Raw genomic sequence first — 17,265 nt, forward strand, 5'->3', positions numbered from 1 at the left:
ATCCAGAAGTTTGTAAAGTAGTGAAAAGAATTCACCTTTGATCAAGTTTTTTTTTTTTTAAGTTATTGAATATAGTAAATTTTAAATAAAATTTTAATGACAAAAGGAGGTAGGTTAAAAGAATTGAAAGATTTGTAGAGTGTGAATATAAAGCCTTTAAAATGATCATTTTTTAAATTTACATATTTTTGCATTGTCATCCAAGACCTACCACTGTGCCCAATTTCAGCTCTATCGGACAATGGGGAGTGGGTTAAATTAATATTTCAAAATTTGCTGAGCTAGATTTCTAGTAGGTTAAAAACAAGCAACCTATAACAGGTTATAAAAATATTAAGAGTTTATTTCATAAAAACAATTTTAAGTACAAACTCTTATAAAATGCCTTCTTTCTTCAGCAATGTGTACATTTTCTTATTAATAATATTTCCTTGAGAGTCCTCATATTCCTCCTATAGAAAAAAAAAGTAAAGAAGTAAGGAATAGTTAGTTAGCCAACCAATAAGTTCATTTTAAAAAATATTCAAAATTTTAAATACCTCAGTGTCAGCCTTCCATCGCTCAGCTTCCTTTCCTGATTTGATCCTTGTCCATACTAGAAAAGAAAACAGGATTTGTTAACTTAAAAATCAAACAACTTTTCTACTTACAATAATAATTTTTTTCTAAAACAATATGTAACAAAAAAACTTACGCGCCAGAGCATCTTCGATAGATGTGACATTAGCAAAATGAGCTGTGTTGGGGATACCAAGGCATCTCATTCCCAGTGCATGCCTGGATTCCTGTGTAAAAAAGTTACACGATTAACTTCTATAAAATATCCATCTAAAGCTAATAAAGTAATTCTCAACTTTTTGTGGAAGACAAAAATATGAAGCACTTACTGCAAAATGTCTTTGGAAAGCTTTAGGTCCTCTGTATGGATGGTTTCCACAAATTTCACACGTGTACGTCAAATTTAGACCATGAAGTTTATAAAGCCAATATGGGATTGGCTGAAAAACAGTTTTTAACATTTAATTATTTATGGGTTTAATTACTAAATTGATAATATATATAGACATTTCCCATTTATTTCTGACACTAACAGATAGAATTCAACAAACATTTGGACACAAACACATTTTAAAAAGGCAACTTTTCTTTGTAGTTTACAAGTGATTTTATCAAAATTGTCTTACAGATAGCAAAAAAATAATTAAAAATTAAACATGTATTGTGTAGAACTCTAAAAGATAACCTAGCGAAATACCTATTAAATAAACAACAGAAGCAAAAAAAAAAAAAAAAATTTAGTCCTACCTTCCCATCCCAACCAAGAGGCAAATCTTTAGGATTGTAAGGTGCATCATCAGCATCCTCATCTGAATCAGACTCTTCAAATTTCTCTTCATCAGACTCTTCCCTCTCCTCCCCTGTCTGAGCTTGCTTGCGCTGCACATTGTCGCGAGTGGACGACCTCTGTTCACTCAACAGCTCACTTAACCTGTACACCTGAGCCTCCAACAGAGCAATCTCCTTTTGCTTTTCTGAATCTCTGAATGAATAAGATAATTTCAGATACAGGAAAAACTTGATGTCTATATTAAAGAATAATATCGATGAATAAAGGGAAAAAACCCACAAAAAACACTAAAATTATTTGCAATGACTTACTTGCTTTTACCAACTTTGCTTGCTTTTCCTGGCTTGGACTTGGCAAAAAGAGCTGGGTCAAGTTCATCCAAACTTTTGCCTTTAGTACTGAACAAGCGCTGGGCTCTTTGCTCTAGGGTTCTGAAGTTTGCAGTAACACAAGTGTTAGAGAAGTTAAAAAGTGTGCAGAGATCAGAAAATAACCTGACTACGTAGATGTGAAAAAAGTCTATGTTCTTTGTAGTGTACCATTTACAGTGGTTTAAGAAGTATCCTTTTAGCTGTGTATAAAATAGTTCAGCTCATTTGATACATTAAAGAAAATTACGTACCCTCCACATTTGACTCCAAGTGCCATAAGAGCAGACTTCAAACGATCTAAACCCAAGGATGCCAATTCCTAATTTAAGAAACAACAAAAATCTGCTCTTAAAGAAAGTAATGTAATTTATTGTAATCACCTTATATTTATGTAAAGAGATCTCCATTTTAAATGTTAATAACATTTTTTTAAATAAAATTATTACATCTGGTCACTTCACATAAAAATTATTTTTGATTATACACCTAAACTAGCACCATTAGAATCAGAAGAGTCAACAAAGGATACCAAGCCTTACCTCCCATGATGAAAATGCAGACAGATCAAGATGGGCACCAGAGTGTGTCAGAGCACCAGATGCTTCTTTCTAGAATAAACCAATTTTCAACATTTAACAAAACATGTTAGGCAAGTAAAAATAACAACAATATTGTTTTAATAAAAACATTTCACACCTAGGTTAAAAAGATCATAAAACATTCTAATGAATCCAGCTAAAAGCAAATATACAACAATAATTTTCTATTGCAATACAGGTAGTTTACACTATACAAAACTATTTCTCTACTGAGCCATGGTTACAATAAAAAGTTCTGTATTTACTGAGATACAATTCTAGAACAAATGCTAGACTTACTGGCCACCCTGGAAACATGCCATCAACCCACAGTCTTTCAAACTCTATCTGGACTTGTTCAACCTCCTGAGTGGTGAAACACAAGGAATGATAAGAATATATTAAGTAGAAATGTTGGAAGCTCAGTCTATTCAACTGAAGGGAATGTTAGCACTACTTACATCTGACAAGTCAACCAGAGGCTTTATTTTTGACATGTATTCTGCTAGGTAATCTAATAAAAAGATTAGGTACCTGTAAACAGAAAAAATAAAGCTAGTGGATATGAATACATCCTACAATCAACATAATAATACAAAGTAACAAACTAGCAAAAGAATGTGGTAGTTTATTTGGCAAGATAAACTAAAGAGTATCTAATCAAGTAGAAAATGTTTCAAAACACAAATATTAGACTCACTCTCTGTAAGCTGCATTCTTTCTGTCTTTTGGTATATCATACAGATGATCAAATGTGGACAAATATGTAATGTAGTCAATTTTCTGAAAATAAAAATGTATTATAGGAATCATTCCAGAGTAAAATATACTATATATCTTTAAATCAACTTTGTGACCAGAATTTTTGTCATCAAATTTAAAAGCAAAATTCTTTGTGCCTGCAAACATACACTTAAAAAATGTAACATCATGGAGCTAGATTAACATATTTAACTCAACTATGTCTAAATAATGTATAAAATTGTATGCACTTACATCAATGCCTTTTAAGTTCAAAAATTGTTCAAAACATTTGTGTAAGTCCAAGTATTTACCATAACCTTCTTCATCAGTGAAATCAACCATATCTGTAACATAAGTTTGATAAATTAAAACAAATGAGATAAAACGTGAGTACTGTGCTGTTTTAAAATGTAACCAAGTATGCACTTTTTTAATTCATATAACTTTGTTAACTCACTCTGTGCATCATCTGGTGGACTTTCTCTCTGTTTAGCCAACTCATCAAACTCAATGGACATTGGTATGCTAACCTGCAACATTCAAAATAATGAAACATGTACAGACTAAATCAATTTTTGTGTGATTTAAATATGCAAACATAAGTCATAATAAAAAATCTCAAATTTCTATTACATACATAAGTGCTAAGACGCATGTGCTAGTTATGCATTACCTCATTGGGATGTTGGCGGTAAAAGTTTTCAATGGCATTAAGTCTTTTCTTAAACTCAGCATACTCATTGGGCCCAGCCAAAGTTTGTATTTCTTCTTTACGGACACTAAAATGATGAAACAAATCTTAGAGAGACATAACTAAGTATAGACTGTACTTTTGATTAGTTTAGCACTACAGATGGCTATTGCCCATGAGACTGTAACCTAACCCCATTAACTAGCCATCACATAGTAAGCTTTGTGGAAGAAATGAAGCATCTCCAATCACTTTAATTCTGAAATATTTTTGAGATGTTATGGGGGTGATGTGATAAGGTTATGGGAATTTGTTATAATCCCAATTTTAGAATATGAAGAAATGAACTTTTTCATCTGAATTTGATTTGGATCTAAATTCTATAAATCCACTTATCAAGACGTACACAATGAAATGTATACAATTTTTTAGGTCAAACTAATACAAATTACTTTAAAAAACAACATAATGATCATTGAACAACCAGCTTTTTAAAGGAATTATTTTAGTCTCTTAATCAGCATGTGCTGATATGGTGTTGTGTTGATTAATTAAGTATATAATTTGGTTTTAATTTTTCAAATAGGTATTGGTACCCTATGTTATTTTAAATGTGTTGGATTTTAGCAACTTAGTTATTTTTTTTTGCTTTGTCACTAATATCGTTCAATATGTAGTAAAGCACATTGCGTTTTGACCAATAACTATTTTATAAAATATTTTTGTCAAACATGTATAACAATAATAACATTAAAATATATAGGCTTATAAATTACTATAATTCACTTGTAAAGGGTACAGACGGCTAGTTTATACAGAATGGGCATGTACACAAATCAAATCATGGGGAATAAAATCAAAACACATAAGGTAGGTGTTAATTTGCTTGACAAGGTGAAAAGTATGTTTGCAACAGTCACAACCTAGTTACCAAAAATTTTTATTACTTCAGGAAAAAAAAAACAAGTGATCAGATCACAACTGAATTAGACTTACCCATCTTTATCTTCATAGAGTTCCTTCAACTCTCTAGTGGTTTCTGCATATCTCTGTGGATTGGAAGATTGATGATATATAAATAAGAGCTTTTGCTGAAATCTTTCATGTTAGCGCACCTTTAAAGATCATCTAGTTAATAAGTCAAATACAAGTTTAATTATAAAAGCTGTATTTTATTAATTTATTAAGAAAACTTCATCTTTATACTCACATCATGGAGAATTTTAAGCCTGTGGTCTGAATTTATTTGTTCCCTTTGCTGCAATAAAAATGTTAAATAAAATTTTTAATTTTAATGCTCAATATCTTTAACACGGCCATGTGGGACATCATTTTAGCTGAATCTTCTAACTTTACATCATTTTGGTTGGCCATGATTATTTAGTAAATTAACAGCACAGAGCCAACAATAAATAAATGAAGTTTATAAAACAACATATATTTTCATAAAAATTAAATGAATTTTATGGCAACAATTTGCCAAAAGCCCACACATTTTGAAATAAGTAATAATTAAGTTTACTTTAGTAAATGTTTATTTACATAAATTCTTAATACATCTTTTTAAAATAATAAAATTATTTCCTTCATAATTTATTTTTAAAAATATTTTTTTTAAAATAAACAAGCAATCATTAGCACAGAGAAATTTGAGTGCAGTAAAATTTCCACAGATTTAGACTAGACAGTATCTGTATTTCTCCAGGTGTTAACGCTAACCCTACCTTAACCCAAAAAAAAAAAAAAGCTTTTCCTCTAACCATGTGGCAACAGTCTACTTAGCTTAAATATTATTTACTACAGTACTACATTTACATTAAGTTTGGTCTATAGTTGCAAATTCTCAAAGCTGTATTAAATTTTACACATTTTCTCTTGTAGATTTGCTAGTTTTTGTTGGGCTTTTAAAGTTATTTATAGTTCTTTGGTGTAGTTATCGGTTCGGAATCAAAATACATAAGATTTTAAATTCTTTGTTCGTACCCAGAAAACCAGAAGCCAGACTTGTTCAGGCAGAAAGGTTTCAACTAAACAAGTAGATTGGTCACGAGTGTTGTATGTCATTTTTAATATCTTTTCAAGATAAGAGATTTTTTTTAAATATTCAAGATATATGTCGATTCTAAATATCTTTGGTTTTATGATTGCCAGCACATGTTTTATTGTCAGCTGGAGAAAAGTTCAAGGGTCACTTTAGTGAAGATATCAGCAGGCCTATCTAGGGCCTATAGCATAAATTAAGATTGTTGATGATGTCACTTTTGTTTTTCCCCAGATCAAGCAAAATGAAAAAGGAATTGGGGTCATTGAATATTATGGGGAGTTAATGTAAGCTTCTCTTCTCTTCTGTAACTTACTACTACCTTGATTGCGAGATGAGAGTAATTGGGCTCGAGTAAAAGGACCCAGGTCCAAATTTATAGCGGCTGTGGCTCTTTGTATCTGGGTCCGAATAGATTCCTCAATAGATTCAATAGGCTCCAATGTCCAATAGACAGTTTTTGTCACTGGTCTTCACTACTGACTAGTATTTCTCGCTAACCCGGAGGCGTGGCCGGTTGCTAACAACAATATGGCGCCCGGACCGGACGCTTGACTTCCGACGATTTTTCGGCCAAATTCCAGAGACCTTCTACTAATTAGTTTTTAAAATGTTTACCACGCGCAAAATGGCGGGACTTTCACGTTATAACAACAAGCTATAGGTGGCAGGGCTATATATGCCAGTAAAGCATTTTAAAATTTGCGTTGGAGAATGAAGGCTAAATTTAAAAGTTGGTTTCATCAAAAATACTAGAACTTTTTAAATATAGATTTCCCTATTACAAAATTGATTTCCCTACTAAAGCATTATTAGTTTTATCAGTCTATGAAAAAATAAATCAAATATAGTCAACCCTTTTTTTTATAAGAGTGGCCAAAAAATGACAACCAAATTTTTTTTATTTTTTTGACCACGTGACCGCTATTTGATGATCACTAGTGGGGAACTCTGGGTACATGGCCACTTAAAAAGTCTAACCCCATTTGTGGTTCTCTTTAGCTTCAAGTGCCTTCAGGGGTAAGAAGAGTTGTCATGGAGAGATGTGTTGTCCATGGCAGTGAGTGTCAATAAATATTAAATTGAGTAATTTAGTTTAAAACGAACTAAAAACTTCAAAATTAGTCCCTAATGGATTAAATATGGATGTCTATCATTCCGTAGTCATGTTTAATTTGAAATTTGGGTAAATTCTAGATTTAGTAAGAAAAGCTACTACTGACTACTCTCTCCTCTCTAGATTTCTAGATGATGAGATGTAGACTGTGGTATAGAGTGTTCACTAGGCTTAACTACGTGATACTATTTAAGGCCTTCTAGGTTTATATCTAAATTTTAGATCTACAAGACTAGTTCTACACAGTCAACTGCTTCAACACTCCTGACTCCTCTACTCTTCACTTCAAACGACTCTCCAAACGAGTACGAGTGAAAGAGAAGAGAGAACCTACCGTTTTCTTTTGGTGTAGCATTTCGCTTGTCATTGCTTCCATTAGTCTCTCCCTTTCTTCATGATTACGGCGTTGTTGCTCAAGTATGGATTCCATTACTGAATGATCTAATTAGTAGATCAAGTAATTAATTAGAAATAGATCTAGATTCTAGATCCAGAGTCTATTATTTTTACCAAAACATAACACAACAATGTGTCGTTTATACACCGGTCAGTTTTTTTAATAAAAGCGGAAGTAGATTTCAGAAACAATATGGCTCCTGAAATTACATTATATAAAATTCATCAAGAAAGTATAAATCCATAATTTAAATGGTTTGAATTACGATTAAGAGTCTAATAAACAAAAAGGTAATATAATTATTAATTTTCTTGAAATACTAACCAATATTGTTTTAAAAACTTACATATATAAAACTAATATTTACCCTGTCTTACAGCTGGCCCTGTGGCGCAACGGTAGCGCGTCTGACTCCAGATCAGAAGGTTGCGTGTTCAAATCACGTCGGGGTCATCTATAGTTTTGTTCTTCTGAATTTAATTGTAATATTATATCTCATTTACTTTGCGTGTGCTAAGTAATAATGAATTCGATGTAGATCTAGACTTCTAGCTTTTTTTTGTTTATCTAATTTTTTTACAAGCTTTTATTTATTTAATTCGCAACGTCTGACTTGTATGTGGGTTTGTGGAAAATCTTGTAACTTTCCAGATACCTTCCACTTCGATGACAACACAAGTCTATCCATTTTTAGTTTAATTAGATGTTTAATTAGTTATTCAAAATTAATTGAACAGTTTCGAAACTAACGGGAGGTAACAAAATTAAATCACTTGATATATTACTATATTCAAGAACATAATGGGAGATAACAAGCTAAAGACGATCACTTTAACAGTCTGGTGAGCTGTGGATCACAAGAATGTTTACAATCGTAGAGCCGGCTGATCTAGCGAAGGATGTTAATGACGGATAATAAAGTTTTTAAACGATTTGAAACTAAGTTGAGGAAGTAAGATAAAAAGAAATATCCTTCACTCTATCAGCTTGCTAGTGTATATTAATCTGGCTGCTTTCACAGGGCAGATAATCGTCTTTCAGATATCACGAGCTACTGATGGTGTTTTGAAGAAAATATTTTTAGTCATATGGACTTCATAAATTAGGAATCACTAAAAAGTAGAAAAGAAAACAAATATAAAAACTTTATAGTAACAAGCTTTTAAATGCACCGAAAAAAAGAAAATAAAACTAATCTGTTTTCTCTTATAAAAGCTTTGGTTACTAAAAGATCTAATGAGCGGCCAAGGCTTTTCTGAAAGAAAGCAAATTGGTCTTATTTTCAGTGCATTTAAAAGCTTGTTGCTATAAAGTTTTTTAATATTTGTTTTATTAAAATAATTTTTAATGACTAATTGTCTATCTAATTAGATAAAAAAATTTATATTCTTGCATCGTCATCTTAGATCTACCACTGTTCCTAAATTCAGCTCAACCGGATAATGAGATGTGGGTTAAATTAATATCAATTAATAGTTAAATTAATATTCCAAGATTAGCTGATTAACAAACAAAATAATATAAAATTATGTATCTAATTAAAGACTTAAATTAGAAATAAGTTAGATATCCTTGCATTGTCATCAAAAATCAACCACTGTGCCAAAATTTCAGCTGCATCAGACAATGGGAAGTGGGTTAAATTTCAGCTCAGTCAGAATATGGGAAGTGGGTTAAATTAATATTCCAAGATTTGTGGAGCCACAAACATCTGAAAGAGCTAAATAAAAACCTTAACCAATGTTTTTCATAAGCTTTTATTACATTCAGAATATCTGCCAATGTAAGGGTTTGTGGATTGTAACTTAATTTTGATTGGTATCTGGTCCTAGGTGTTTGATGTGGCTAACTGGTCTATGGTCCTACATGTTTGTTCCTATGTGGTATCTAGTACTATGTGTGTGATATTCTTATGTGGTATCTGGTCCTACATGTATGATGTTCTTATGTGGTATTTGGTCTTACATGTGTGATGTTCCTGCGGTATTTTGTCTTACATGTGTGATGTTCTTATGTGGTATTTGGTCTTACATGTGTGATGTTCTTATGTGGTATTTGGTCTTTCATGTGTGATGTTCTTATGTGGTATCTGGTCATACATGTGTGATGTTCTTATGTGGTATTTAGTCATACATGTGTGATGTTCTTATGTGGTATTTGGTCTTACATGTGTGATGTTCTTATGTGGTATTTGGTCTTACATGTGTGATGTTCTTATGTGGTATTTGGTCTTACATGTGTGATGTTCTTATGTGGTATTTGGTCTTACATGTGTGATGTTCTTATGTGGTATTTGGTCTTACATGTGTGATGTTCCTGTGGTATCTGGTAATACACATGAGATTTCCTATCAATGAGAAATTACCTTTTACATTAACACTCAATACAAAATGCTCAGATCACTAAAAAAAAACACTGACTAGTTTTGATTGATATTTAATTTCTCTGATCAACACCATCAACAAAACCACATACAGCTTGTGTAAGTTACAAGAACACTTCGTACATACAAGATGTATCTCCCACCACTGATGCCCCCTTTCACAATCAAAACATAACATGATAGCTCTCATACAAGAAGTTGTTTCTGTCAGGACCATGAAAAGGGCACCGGGAAGCAAGAACTATGGTCATAAGAACAAACATCTCTTCACTATTTTATAATCTTGTGTCCTAAAACAAGGAAAACATTTAATCTTCTAGAGCAGAGGTCGGCAACCTTTTGAGGCGGAAGAGCCAAAAATTAAAATTTACAAAATGTTCCAGTTTTCAATATTTTTTTCAGCATTATGGTATTTGATTAATATTAGGTAAATAGATTTAAAATAAATGGGTTTAAGTATGAAATAATATTTATTCATATATAAAACATACACATGTTTTTTCACCAAACATAATAGTATTTTAGCTAGCTCTGCTAGGATAATAAAATCAAATTATATAACTACAGGCTCTACTCCACCTATTCTCATTGTTTTTATCTTGTTTAATTTTTTTTTTACAGTATAATATTTTTATGTTATGAAAATAATATATTTATTATGGAACTGGCGAGCTACATCCTAGAGCTGTAGGTTGCCAACCCCTGTTCTAGAGAAATCTAATACATTAAAAAAAATCTTGTTATATAGTGAAATTATTTGTTTCTCTTTGCTCTGCAAGCATCAATTGTGGAGGAAGGTGGGGAGTATAAAAAAGTAAATAAAATTTAAAAAAAAATGTAAAACAGATTAACTTTTAAATTTAAAGCTTACATATCATTATATGTTACTGCAGTCCATATTAATTTTTTTACTTTGTATTTATCTTTATTTTATTCACAGAGTTGACCCATACACAACTCCAGACTATTGCTAGTTGGACTTTAGTGACTGTATGAATGGATGAAATATGACAACAGATTCATGTGGCCAGACACAGCAGGCCAATGAGAAACACTGATACAATATATGAATGAGTTAAAGTAACAAAGATATCAACATCAAGAGAAAAGATCTGTGATTGGTTATTCTAGAAAAAAAAAGAAATGCATTTTAAAAATCTGTGATCAATATTTGTACACCAGTTACCCATAAGTAGGACATGTACATCTGATAAAAATATGACATCCACACTTGGAAAAGAGTAAAATCAAAATAGGATTTAATTTAATCATCCATTGAATTTTAATGGACAGTTATAAACTTTTAGCAGTAGACTTAAATCACATCTGATGTGGTTAAAATAATATTTTAACATCATATTCATCCAGTTTTAAAAAATAAAACTTTTTAAACTATTACACAAATACTGCTTCATACAGCCATTATAAAAGAATTGTTGGTGGTCTAGTATAGAAAACTATTCCCATGACTTAACTATGATGTCAAATCACTCTGAAACTAAACACAAAGTAACCAAATTCAAAGATTATCTTACAGCAACAAGAGTCAAATGTTTCTATTTTAATTATTGCAAACTGTCATCTACTTCTGCTTCTGTTAAAAAACACTTCAAAAAATATATTGCCTTTGTTTACTCTGTATTTATATCATAAGAACACGTCCAAAATACAGTAATGAATAAAGTTAAAAAGTGCAAGTTAATAATGTCTTAGATAATGTTATTCTTTATTTCATTATCTGGACTGAGTGCTTCAATAGAAGGCATAATATATAAACAGATCAACTGCCACCAAGATATCATGGAACTAGTAAACAGTTAAAGTTATAGATAGAATTTTTAAAGAGTAATTTGGTGATGAATAGGTTTTAATAAGATCAAGCCAAGACTTGTTGAGTGACTATCTTATACAGAAGTAGTGATGTTGCATGGTCCAGCTGATGAGGTCAGTTATTATGAGCCACCTCTGGCATCTGCCACTCCTTTTGGAACCATAATCTCTAAACCATCCATATCTTTGGTGACAATAACCTGGCAGCCCAATCGGGACCTGGATTAGAGAGTAGAAAATATTCAACATATTGGCATCTCAACTGTATTATTTATTTATTTATAAAATATTAAAGAAATTTATGACTTATTAATGACACAAGTTTTTTAGATTTGTTTATATTTCCTATTTGTTTTGGAGCATTATGCATATTAAAACCTTGCATAATGTGCTTGAGACAACAGTTTTGCCAGTACTGCTATCCTGGCAGCAGTGGCACCACTAAGCTGGGAGACTTAGGATACCAACTCTATTCATATATAAGCTTGGTTTGTGCTTGAAACTAGAGGCAATATGGTGTCATCCCCTCCCCATGTGCTACCACTCTGAGCTCTAAAATGTTTAACAGTTTAGTGCTACTGAATTAATTTGACATAAAAGGTTTTCAAGCAGCATTATAAATGTTCCATTTTATCCCCACCATGCAGTCAGCACCCCTCCCCAACATCTTATAATGCTACTGCCCCAACATTAGCCCTAATCCTACCCTTGACACTGATAACGGAGAACACTCTCATAATAATCCTACATTTAGTTTTAAAAAAATGTGAAAACGTGTGGGTGTCATGACGGAAGTGTGGGTGTCATGACGGAAGTGTGGGCGTAGGGAATGACGTACGTGTCTGTGAGGCCATAGGCCAAGTCCAGCATGTCCAGCTCCTCATCAGTGGGCTTATCAGGTATTTTCTTGTAATCATCTGGCTTGAAAATCAGATGGCAGGTGGAGCAGGCCAGGGTTCCCTCACAAGCACCTGGGGACACAACATTCCACTGACATCACACCAAGTTATTGATTTTTTTAAGCTGGTTGTAATGATCAGAGCCCCAAAGGCCATGACCTTTAGAATTAGTTAATGAAATATTTCAAGGAGATTATTAAACAAGGAAGTTGCATGGAACTCAGTATTATAAGAGTATGCTTGTTTGTCATAGAATACTTAAGTTTTTTTTTATTACGAAAGCATTGGACGTGTTTATAATCCGAATGTGAGTTGAGGTTACCCTAAGTTATGGGAATTGATATAGGAGTCAGTCACATATACTTGCAGTTACCCTGAAGTTATGGGATTTGTGGAAGTTGGGAGTAAGTCACTGTTAACACTTTACACTGTACAAAACCCAATCCTCAGCCACTTATTTGAGTCAAACATCAGGACATATTTTCATGACATGAGGTAGTTGGGTACTACTTGATTTTATAAAATTATATCCTAATTTAATAACCCAACACCTTTTGTCTTTTTTGAGTTCCTGTGTTAAAATTAAAATATAATTTAAAAATTTAATTCTTAAAAGATTCTGATGGGCACTTGACTTCAGTTTGAGTTAGTGAAAACAAAATGGCTGGGCATAGTGCTAACCATACAATCTGCCTAAGCAGAGGTCAAGGAACAACGTGAACTCTACCTTATCTGACATGTGGCTAACAGGCTTGGAGGGGCTCTTTTTTTTTTAACCATTTAAAGGTCCTTCAAAAGGACTTGAGCCTAATATTTTAAACTTGCAAACATTTATTGATGTTTTTTTAAAATAAAAAACACAATAACACAATCAGTATGTAACAGATTGCAGACAATCTAACCCTGGTTTTCTGAAAATATTCTTTTTAGTAATTAAGAAATATATTTCCACAACAACATCAAGTTAACATGAGTATTCATATCAGAGTGAATAGTGTTTAAAAAAAGATTTTTTAGCTCATACAATTTGTCAAAATTTGATTACAAATAACAACTGACCAAAACCATCTATATCCACATTATTTTCAACTATGATGTCCAATAAGTTGTCGCCCACTTTAGCCTTGACATCCTGTCTCTGACCATCACGCAATATAAAAGTCACTTTCACTCTGAAACGGATACCATTAAAAGGGAGGTAAAACAACATATCATAACCCAGGTACACAACATATCCCTAACAAATTCTGCTTTTTAAAACTTTTTTGCATACCACGAATTCAAAAATAAAATAGAATAATTGTTTTATCTCAGTAAAATATATCAGATTCAAAATGAGATAAAAAGCAGTAATTTGTTAAAGATTAGTGTACAAGATAAAACAAACTGCTAATGCTACCTTCCAACTCCACATCATTATTTATGGCTGTAGTGAGCAAAGACTCACCAACCACAGCTTTGGTTGTTATTCTGTCTCCATCACGATCAATAAATATTACTGTGACACTGAAAGACAATGGTTGAGGGAATATACAACAAATGCCTAGTTTGTCAGATTTTCTGTAGACCTCTGGTTGTAAAATTCAATAGTTATCGGATTGTCATACCAAGTCATTACAGAAAGTCATGCTGCACTTTTGTAGTCTAATCACAGAAAGCTAGACCAACCAGTATCATCAGAATACAATCTGTTATTTAAAAAATACTGAATATGTATAGTCAGAAACAAATTCTTCTTTCAAACTTTAGAACACTAATACCTACCTATCTTTTTGTGGCTTTGGTACAGATGAACAAAATCTTTTTTCTTTCATTGTGTAATTGTTTGCTTTTAATCTTGACCATGACTGAGATGAACAACACAATGGTCTAGGTGAAAATAATTTAGGCAATAAGGCACAAGTGACTTTTCTGGCTGACATGTTTTAGTGAATCTGTGAATAAGAAAAATCAGAATGCATGCCAATCTATTGTAGATTTGTCTTATCAAAACCATCAATTTCTTTAAATATTGAAATTGTCCCCAACTATCAATGGATAATAAATATAAAGTATATTGTGACCATAATATTTTGAATTTTAAATAATTTTACAATGTACTCAAGACCCTGAAGGAAAACAACCCAAATTATTAATGAATTAATAATTTTGTTTTGAGTTTTTGATGACAACAAATTTTTCATGAATTGACACACAGCTAGGCCTATATGAACTTCACCTAGATAAAACTATGTGAATATCTTGACAGTCCTCAGCATGGATAAAGAAAAAGGGTTGGGCATAGGGGTAGTAACTCTACCCCATAATATAAAACATTTAAAAAATATAGGCCTACATTCAGACCTGTAAACAGCAGAGCTCATTAAAAAAAACCCAGAAACAATAGGTAGGCCTTATAGTTGAGTAAGTCTCAGTAAGTGTACCTACTAAACACACAACTAACACATAATTTGCGACTGGATTTCGTTAGTACAGACAATAGAACTATAATTAAGATTTTTTAGAAGGGTCCGGTGATTGTGCATATGAAATTATTAGGATTCAGTACCTCCATAATTTAATAAAGGTTAAGACCTACTGTTTAGATCTGTACTACTAGATTTAGGCACATAGAAGTAGAAATGTGCAAGTGCAGCATTTTATCTTCTGCTCAAAATATAAAAAAATATGTGTCACAACACTAATTATGATCATGACTTGTCTAAATAACTGGTTTAGTCTAGAGATTCATATTCTAAATAATAATTAAGTAGGCCTATAGGCTATGGGCCTAATCATATAATGATTATAAATGCCATCAATACATTTTGTAACAATAGAGATCTAATCTATAATAATAGTTTTGCTGTCTGTGTATATCTATCTATCTGTCTGTCTGTCTATCTGTTGGGAACGCTATAGAGAAAACACTTGAAAAGTTAAAACATTCACAGTAATGAGGAAAATGAAACGTGACGTCACATGGAACATATTATAGTAGGAAAGATTCTAAAACTGGGAAAGTACACACAATAATATGACGTCAATGATTCTTGAGTAAACATTGAATTTAAAAAGCCAATTTTGTCTAATCTTAAAAGTGGTTTGCATGCAGAGTTTCTTTCATTTTTTTCATGCATCTCTTCGGGTAGGGGCGAAGCCGCCCCCCCCCCCCAGAAGAATATCTAAGCTGCCCCCCCTCAAAATAAATTATGTCATTGATACACTATAATTAAAACACCAACATTTCTGCCTAATTCATGTGTCTAATCTTAAAAGTGTTTTGCTTGCAGAGTTTCTTTCATGTATCTCTTTGGGTAGGGGCAAAGCCCCCCCCCCCCACTTGCTTACACTACTTCATAAGTGAGTGATGTAAGACTCGCTTATTAATATAATATTATTATCGAAGTGACTACTCGGAAAAAGATTTTTCGCCCTAACCTCTCCACCTAGTCTGCAAAAGATAGTTCTGCACATGCGCAATGACCTATAACTAGGGTTAGGGATAGGATTAGGGATAGGGCTAGGATTAGGGTTCTGCGGTTGTAAACACACGCATGCGCAGTACCATCGAAAACATTGCCGCAAAGGCAAGTCGTAGTCTCTCTCCATTGCGCATGCATATCGTTTTCCGGCTAGCATCGGCCTATTATTATAGATTACAAGACTTTGGTAAACTTTAGTTTAGACTAGACTGGCTAGACTCAACTAGGTCTAGATTCTAGATAGATCAAGTCTAGAATAGTGAATAGTGTCTGTCCATCTAGAATCTAGATTCTAGATTAGGACATTTAAGAATAAGATCTCAATATTTTTCTTAAGCCTAAGAGACAAGATTTGATTAAGGTTAGTAGGGGCCTATAATTACTAACTAAGGGCTAGTTAGTCGAATATTAAAGTTAGAATAAGGATTATTAAGTAAATAGTAAATATATTAAATTAATTAATAGGCCTAAGTCAATAGTCAAGTCATTATTAATATTATTAAGTAGATCTAATTTGAGTAATTAACTTTAAGAAGTCGAAAACATTTCATCGTAATTCTAAACTAATTCATGAAATAAAAATATAGGCTATTAAATTAAAATTAATAACCTTCTGTTGATAATCTTGCTCTGTGCGTTTAAGAGATACGACGATTTATGTTTCAATTTCACCGAATTTAAAGTTACACTTTGTCACTTGCTTACACTACTTCATAAATACTTCTTAGACGTTACACATTACACAGGTTAGGCCTACGACGTTACAGTTACTTCTTTTATAGGGCAAAAGGTAGAAGGTCATGGTGTTATAAATAATCCAAAGCTAGACAACTCTGTTGAGCTCCGCGAACTAATTTCGGATTACAAATTAAAACTTAGTTCGTACGTTTAATAAAATACCTTTTTTAATAAGTTAAAATTCAGATAATTGATCTAAATTATTTAAATTAATTTTATTATGGTTACAGTACCAATATTATAGCTCTGAACAACAACAAAAATAATAAGGATTTAAGGATCAATTACTGCGCACCTGACGTTCATATGGCATCGAATAAGGGCGATTTACAAAGTCCTATAATTGTTTGTTGTTGAAATAAACAACATATTATTTTAAAAAGCTCAACTAAATGTCTTTGTCGGTAAAAAAAAATATGATCAAATTTTATTAACCAGAAGTATATAATAGTATATATTGATTAGTCTATAAAATTGGATTTTAATGGGAAAATTTATCTGACATGGGCCTACTGTACTTTTCCAGGTATAACATATCAAAACAAATACAACGGTAGATAAAAAGTCAGATACAAATCATAAAATGAGGAAAAAACAATAAGATTGATTAAAATGTTTGACCTGGGAAGTGAAGGGGAGGGATGAGTTTAGATCTGTACTTCTA

The 17,265-nt window shown here is 32.2% G+C and overlaps 2 protein-coding genes and 1 non-coding gene across 5 annotated transcripts; 1 reads left to right on the forward strand and 2 right to left on the reverse strand.

Moving 5' to 3' along the window:
* Window positions 1-326: 326 nt before the first annotated feature.
* On the reverse strand, window positions 327-7,442 carry LOC131939620 (splicing factor 3A subunit 3). Its single transcript, XM_059298036.1, has 17 exons — window positions 7,225-7,442; window positions 4,943-4,990; window positions 4,729-4,781; window positions 3,715-3,820; window positions 3,499-3,571; window positions 3,294-3,385; window positions 2,998-3,080; window positions 2,759-2,831; window positions 2,598-2,663; window positions 2,259-2,327; window positions 1,971-2,038; window positions 1,660-1,779; window positions 1,306-1,540; window positions 888-998; window positions 695-785; window positions 540-595; window positions 327-452 (listed from the first exon to the last, which is right to left on the reverse strand). Exons 1-17 carry the CDS (start codon window positions 7,318-7,320, stop codon window positions 375-377), a joined length of 1,518 nt encoding a protein of 505 aa, XP_059154019.1. The 5' UTR covers window positions 7,321-7,442; the 3' UTR covers window positions 327-374.
* Window positions 7,443-7,668: 226 nt separating this feature from the next.
* Trnaw-cca (transfer RNA tryptophan (anticodon CCA)) lies at window positions 7,669-7,740 on the forward strand. Its single transcript has one exon. It is a non-coding gene; the product is annotated as a tRNA-Trp (tRNA).
* Window positions 7,741-9,707: 1,967 nt separating this feature from the next.
* LOC131939622 (adrenodoxin) lies at window positions 9,708-17,257 on the reverse strand. Of its 3 annotated transcripts, none has more exons than XM_059298042.1 (5): window positions 17,223-17,257; window positions 14,164-14,333; window positions 13,459-13,571; window positions 12,339-12,471; window positions 9,708-11,719 (listed from the first exon to the last, which is right to left on the reverse strand). In XM_059298042.1, the coding sequence occupies exons 2-5, from the start codon at window positions 14,319-14,321 to the stop codon at window positions 11,623-11,625; spliced, it is 501 nt and encodes a 166-aa protein (XP_059154025.1). In that variant the 5' UTR covers window positions 14,322-14,333; window positions 17,223-17,257; the 3' UTR covers window positions 9,708-11,622. The 3 variants fall into 3 exon arrangements, with proteins under 3 accessions (XP_059154025.1, XP_059154026.1, XP_059154024.1); XM_059298043.1 differs by lacking the exons at window positions 13,459-13,571; window positions 17,223-17,257 and adding exons at window positions 13,799-13,905; window positions 16,474-16,825; XM_059298041.1 differs by lacking the exon at window positions 17,223-17,257 and adding an exon at window positions 16,474-16,789.
* Between the last annotated feature and the right edge of the window lie 8 nt (window positions 17,258-17,265).

This window comes from Physella acuta, unplaced genomic scaffold (genome assembly GCF_028476545.2).
Source record: "Physella acuta isolate Inbredline_101_S28 unplaced genomic scaffold, ASM2847654v3 ptg000285l, whole genome shotgun sequence".
Classification (NCBI taxonomy): domain Eukaryota; kingdom Metazoa; phylum Mollusca; class Gastropoda; family Physidae; genus Physella; species Physella acuta.

Excerpts from the sequence above, each read along its gene's own strand:
- LOC131939622 (XM_059298042.1), bottom strand. The coding sequence starts at position 14,321 with ATGTCAGCCAGAAAAGTCACTTGTGCCTTATTGCCTAAATTATTTTCA. Across the intron at positions 12,472-13,458 it reads TGTGGATATAGATGGTTTTG|GTGCTTGTGAGGGAACCCTG; the intron begins GTCAGTTGTTAT and ends TTGTGTCCCCAG. Across the intron at positions 11,720-12,338 it reads GCCTATGGCCTCACAGACAC|GTCCCGATTGGGCTGCCAGG; the intron begins GTACGTCATTCC and ends TCTCTAATCCAG.
- LOC131939620 (XM_059298036.1), bottom strand. The coding sequence starts at position 7,320 with ATGGAATCCATACTTGAGCAACAACGCCGTAATCATGAAGAAAGGGAG. Across the intron at positions 3,572-3,714 it reads ACCGCCAACATCCCAATGAG|GTTAGCATACCAATGTCCAT; the intron begins GTAATGCATAAC and ends TGAATGTTGCAG. Across the intron at positions 1,541-1,659 it reads AGCAAAGTTGGTAAAAGCAA|AGATTCAGAAAAGCAAAAGG; the intron begins GTAAGTCATTGC and ends TTATTCATTCAG.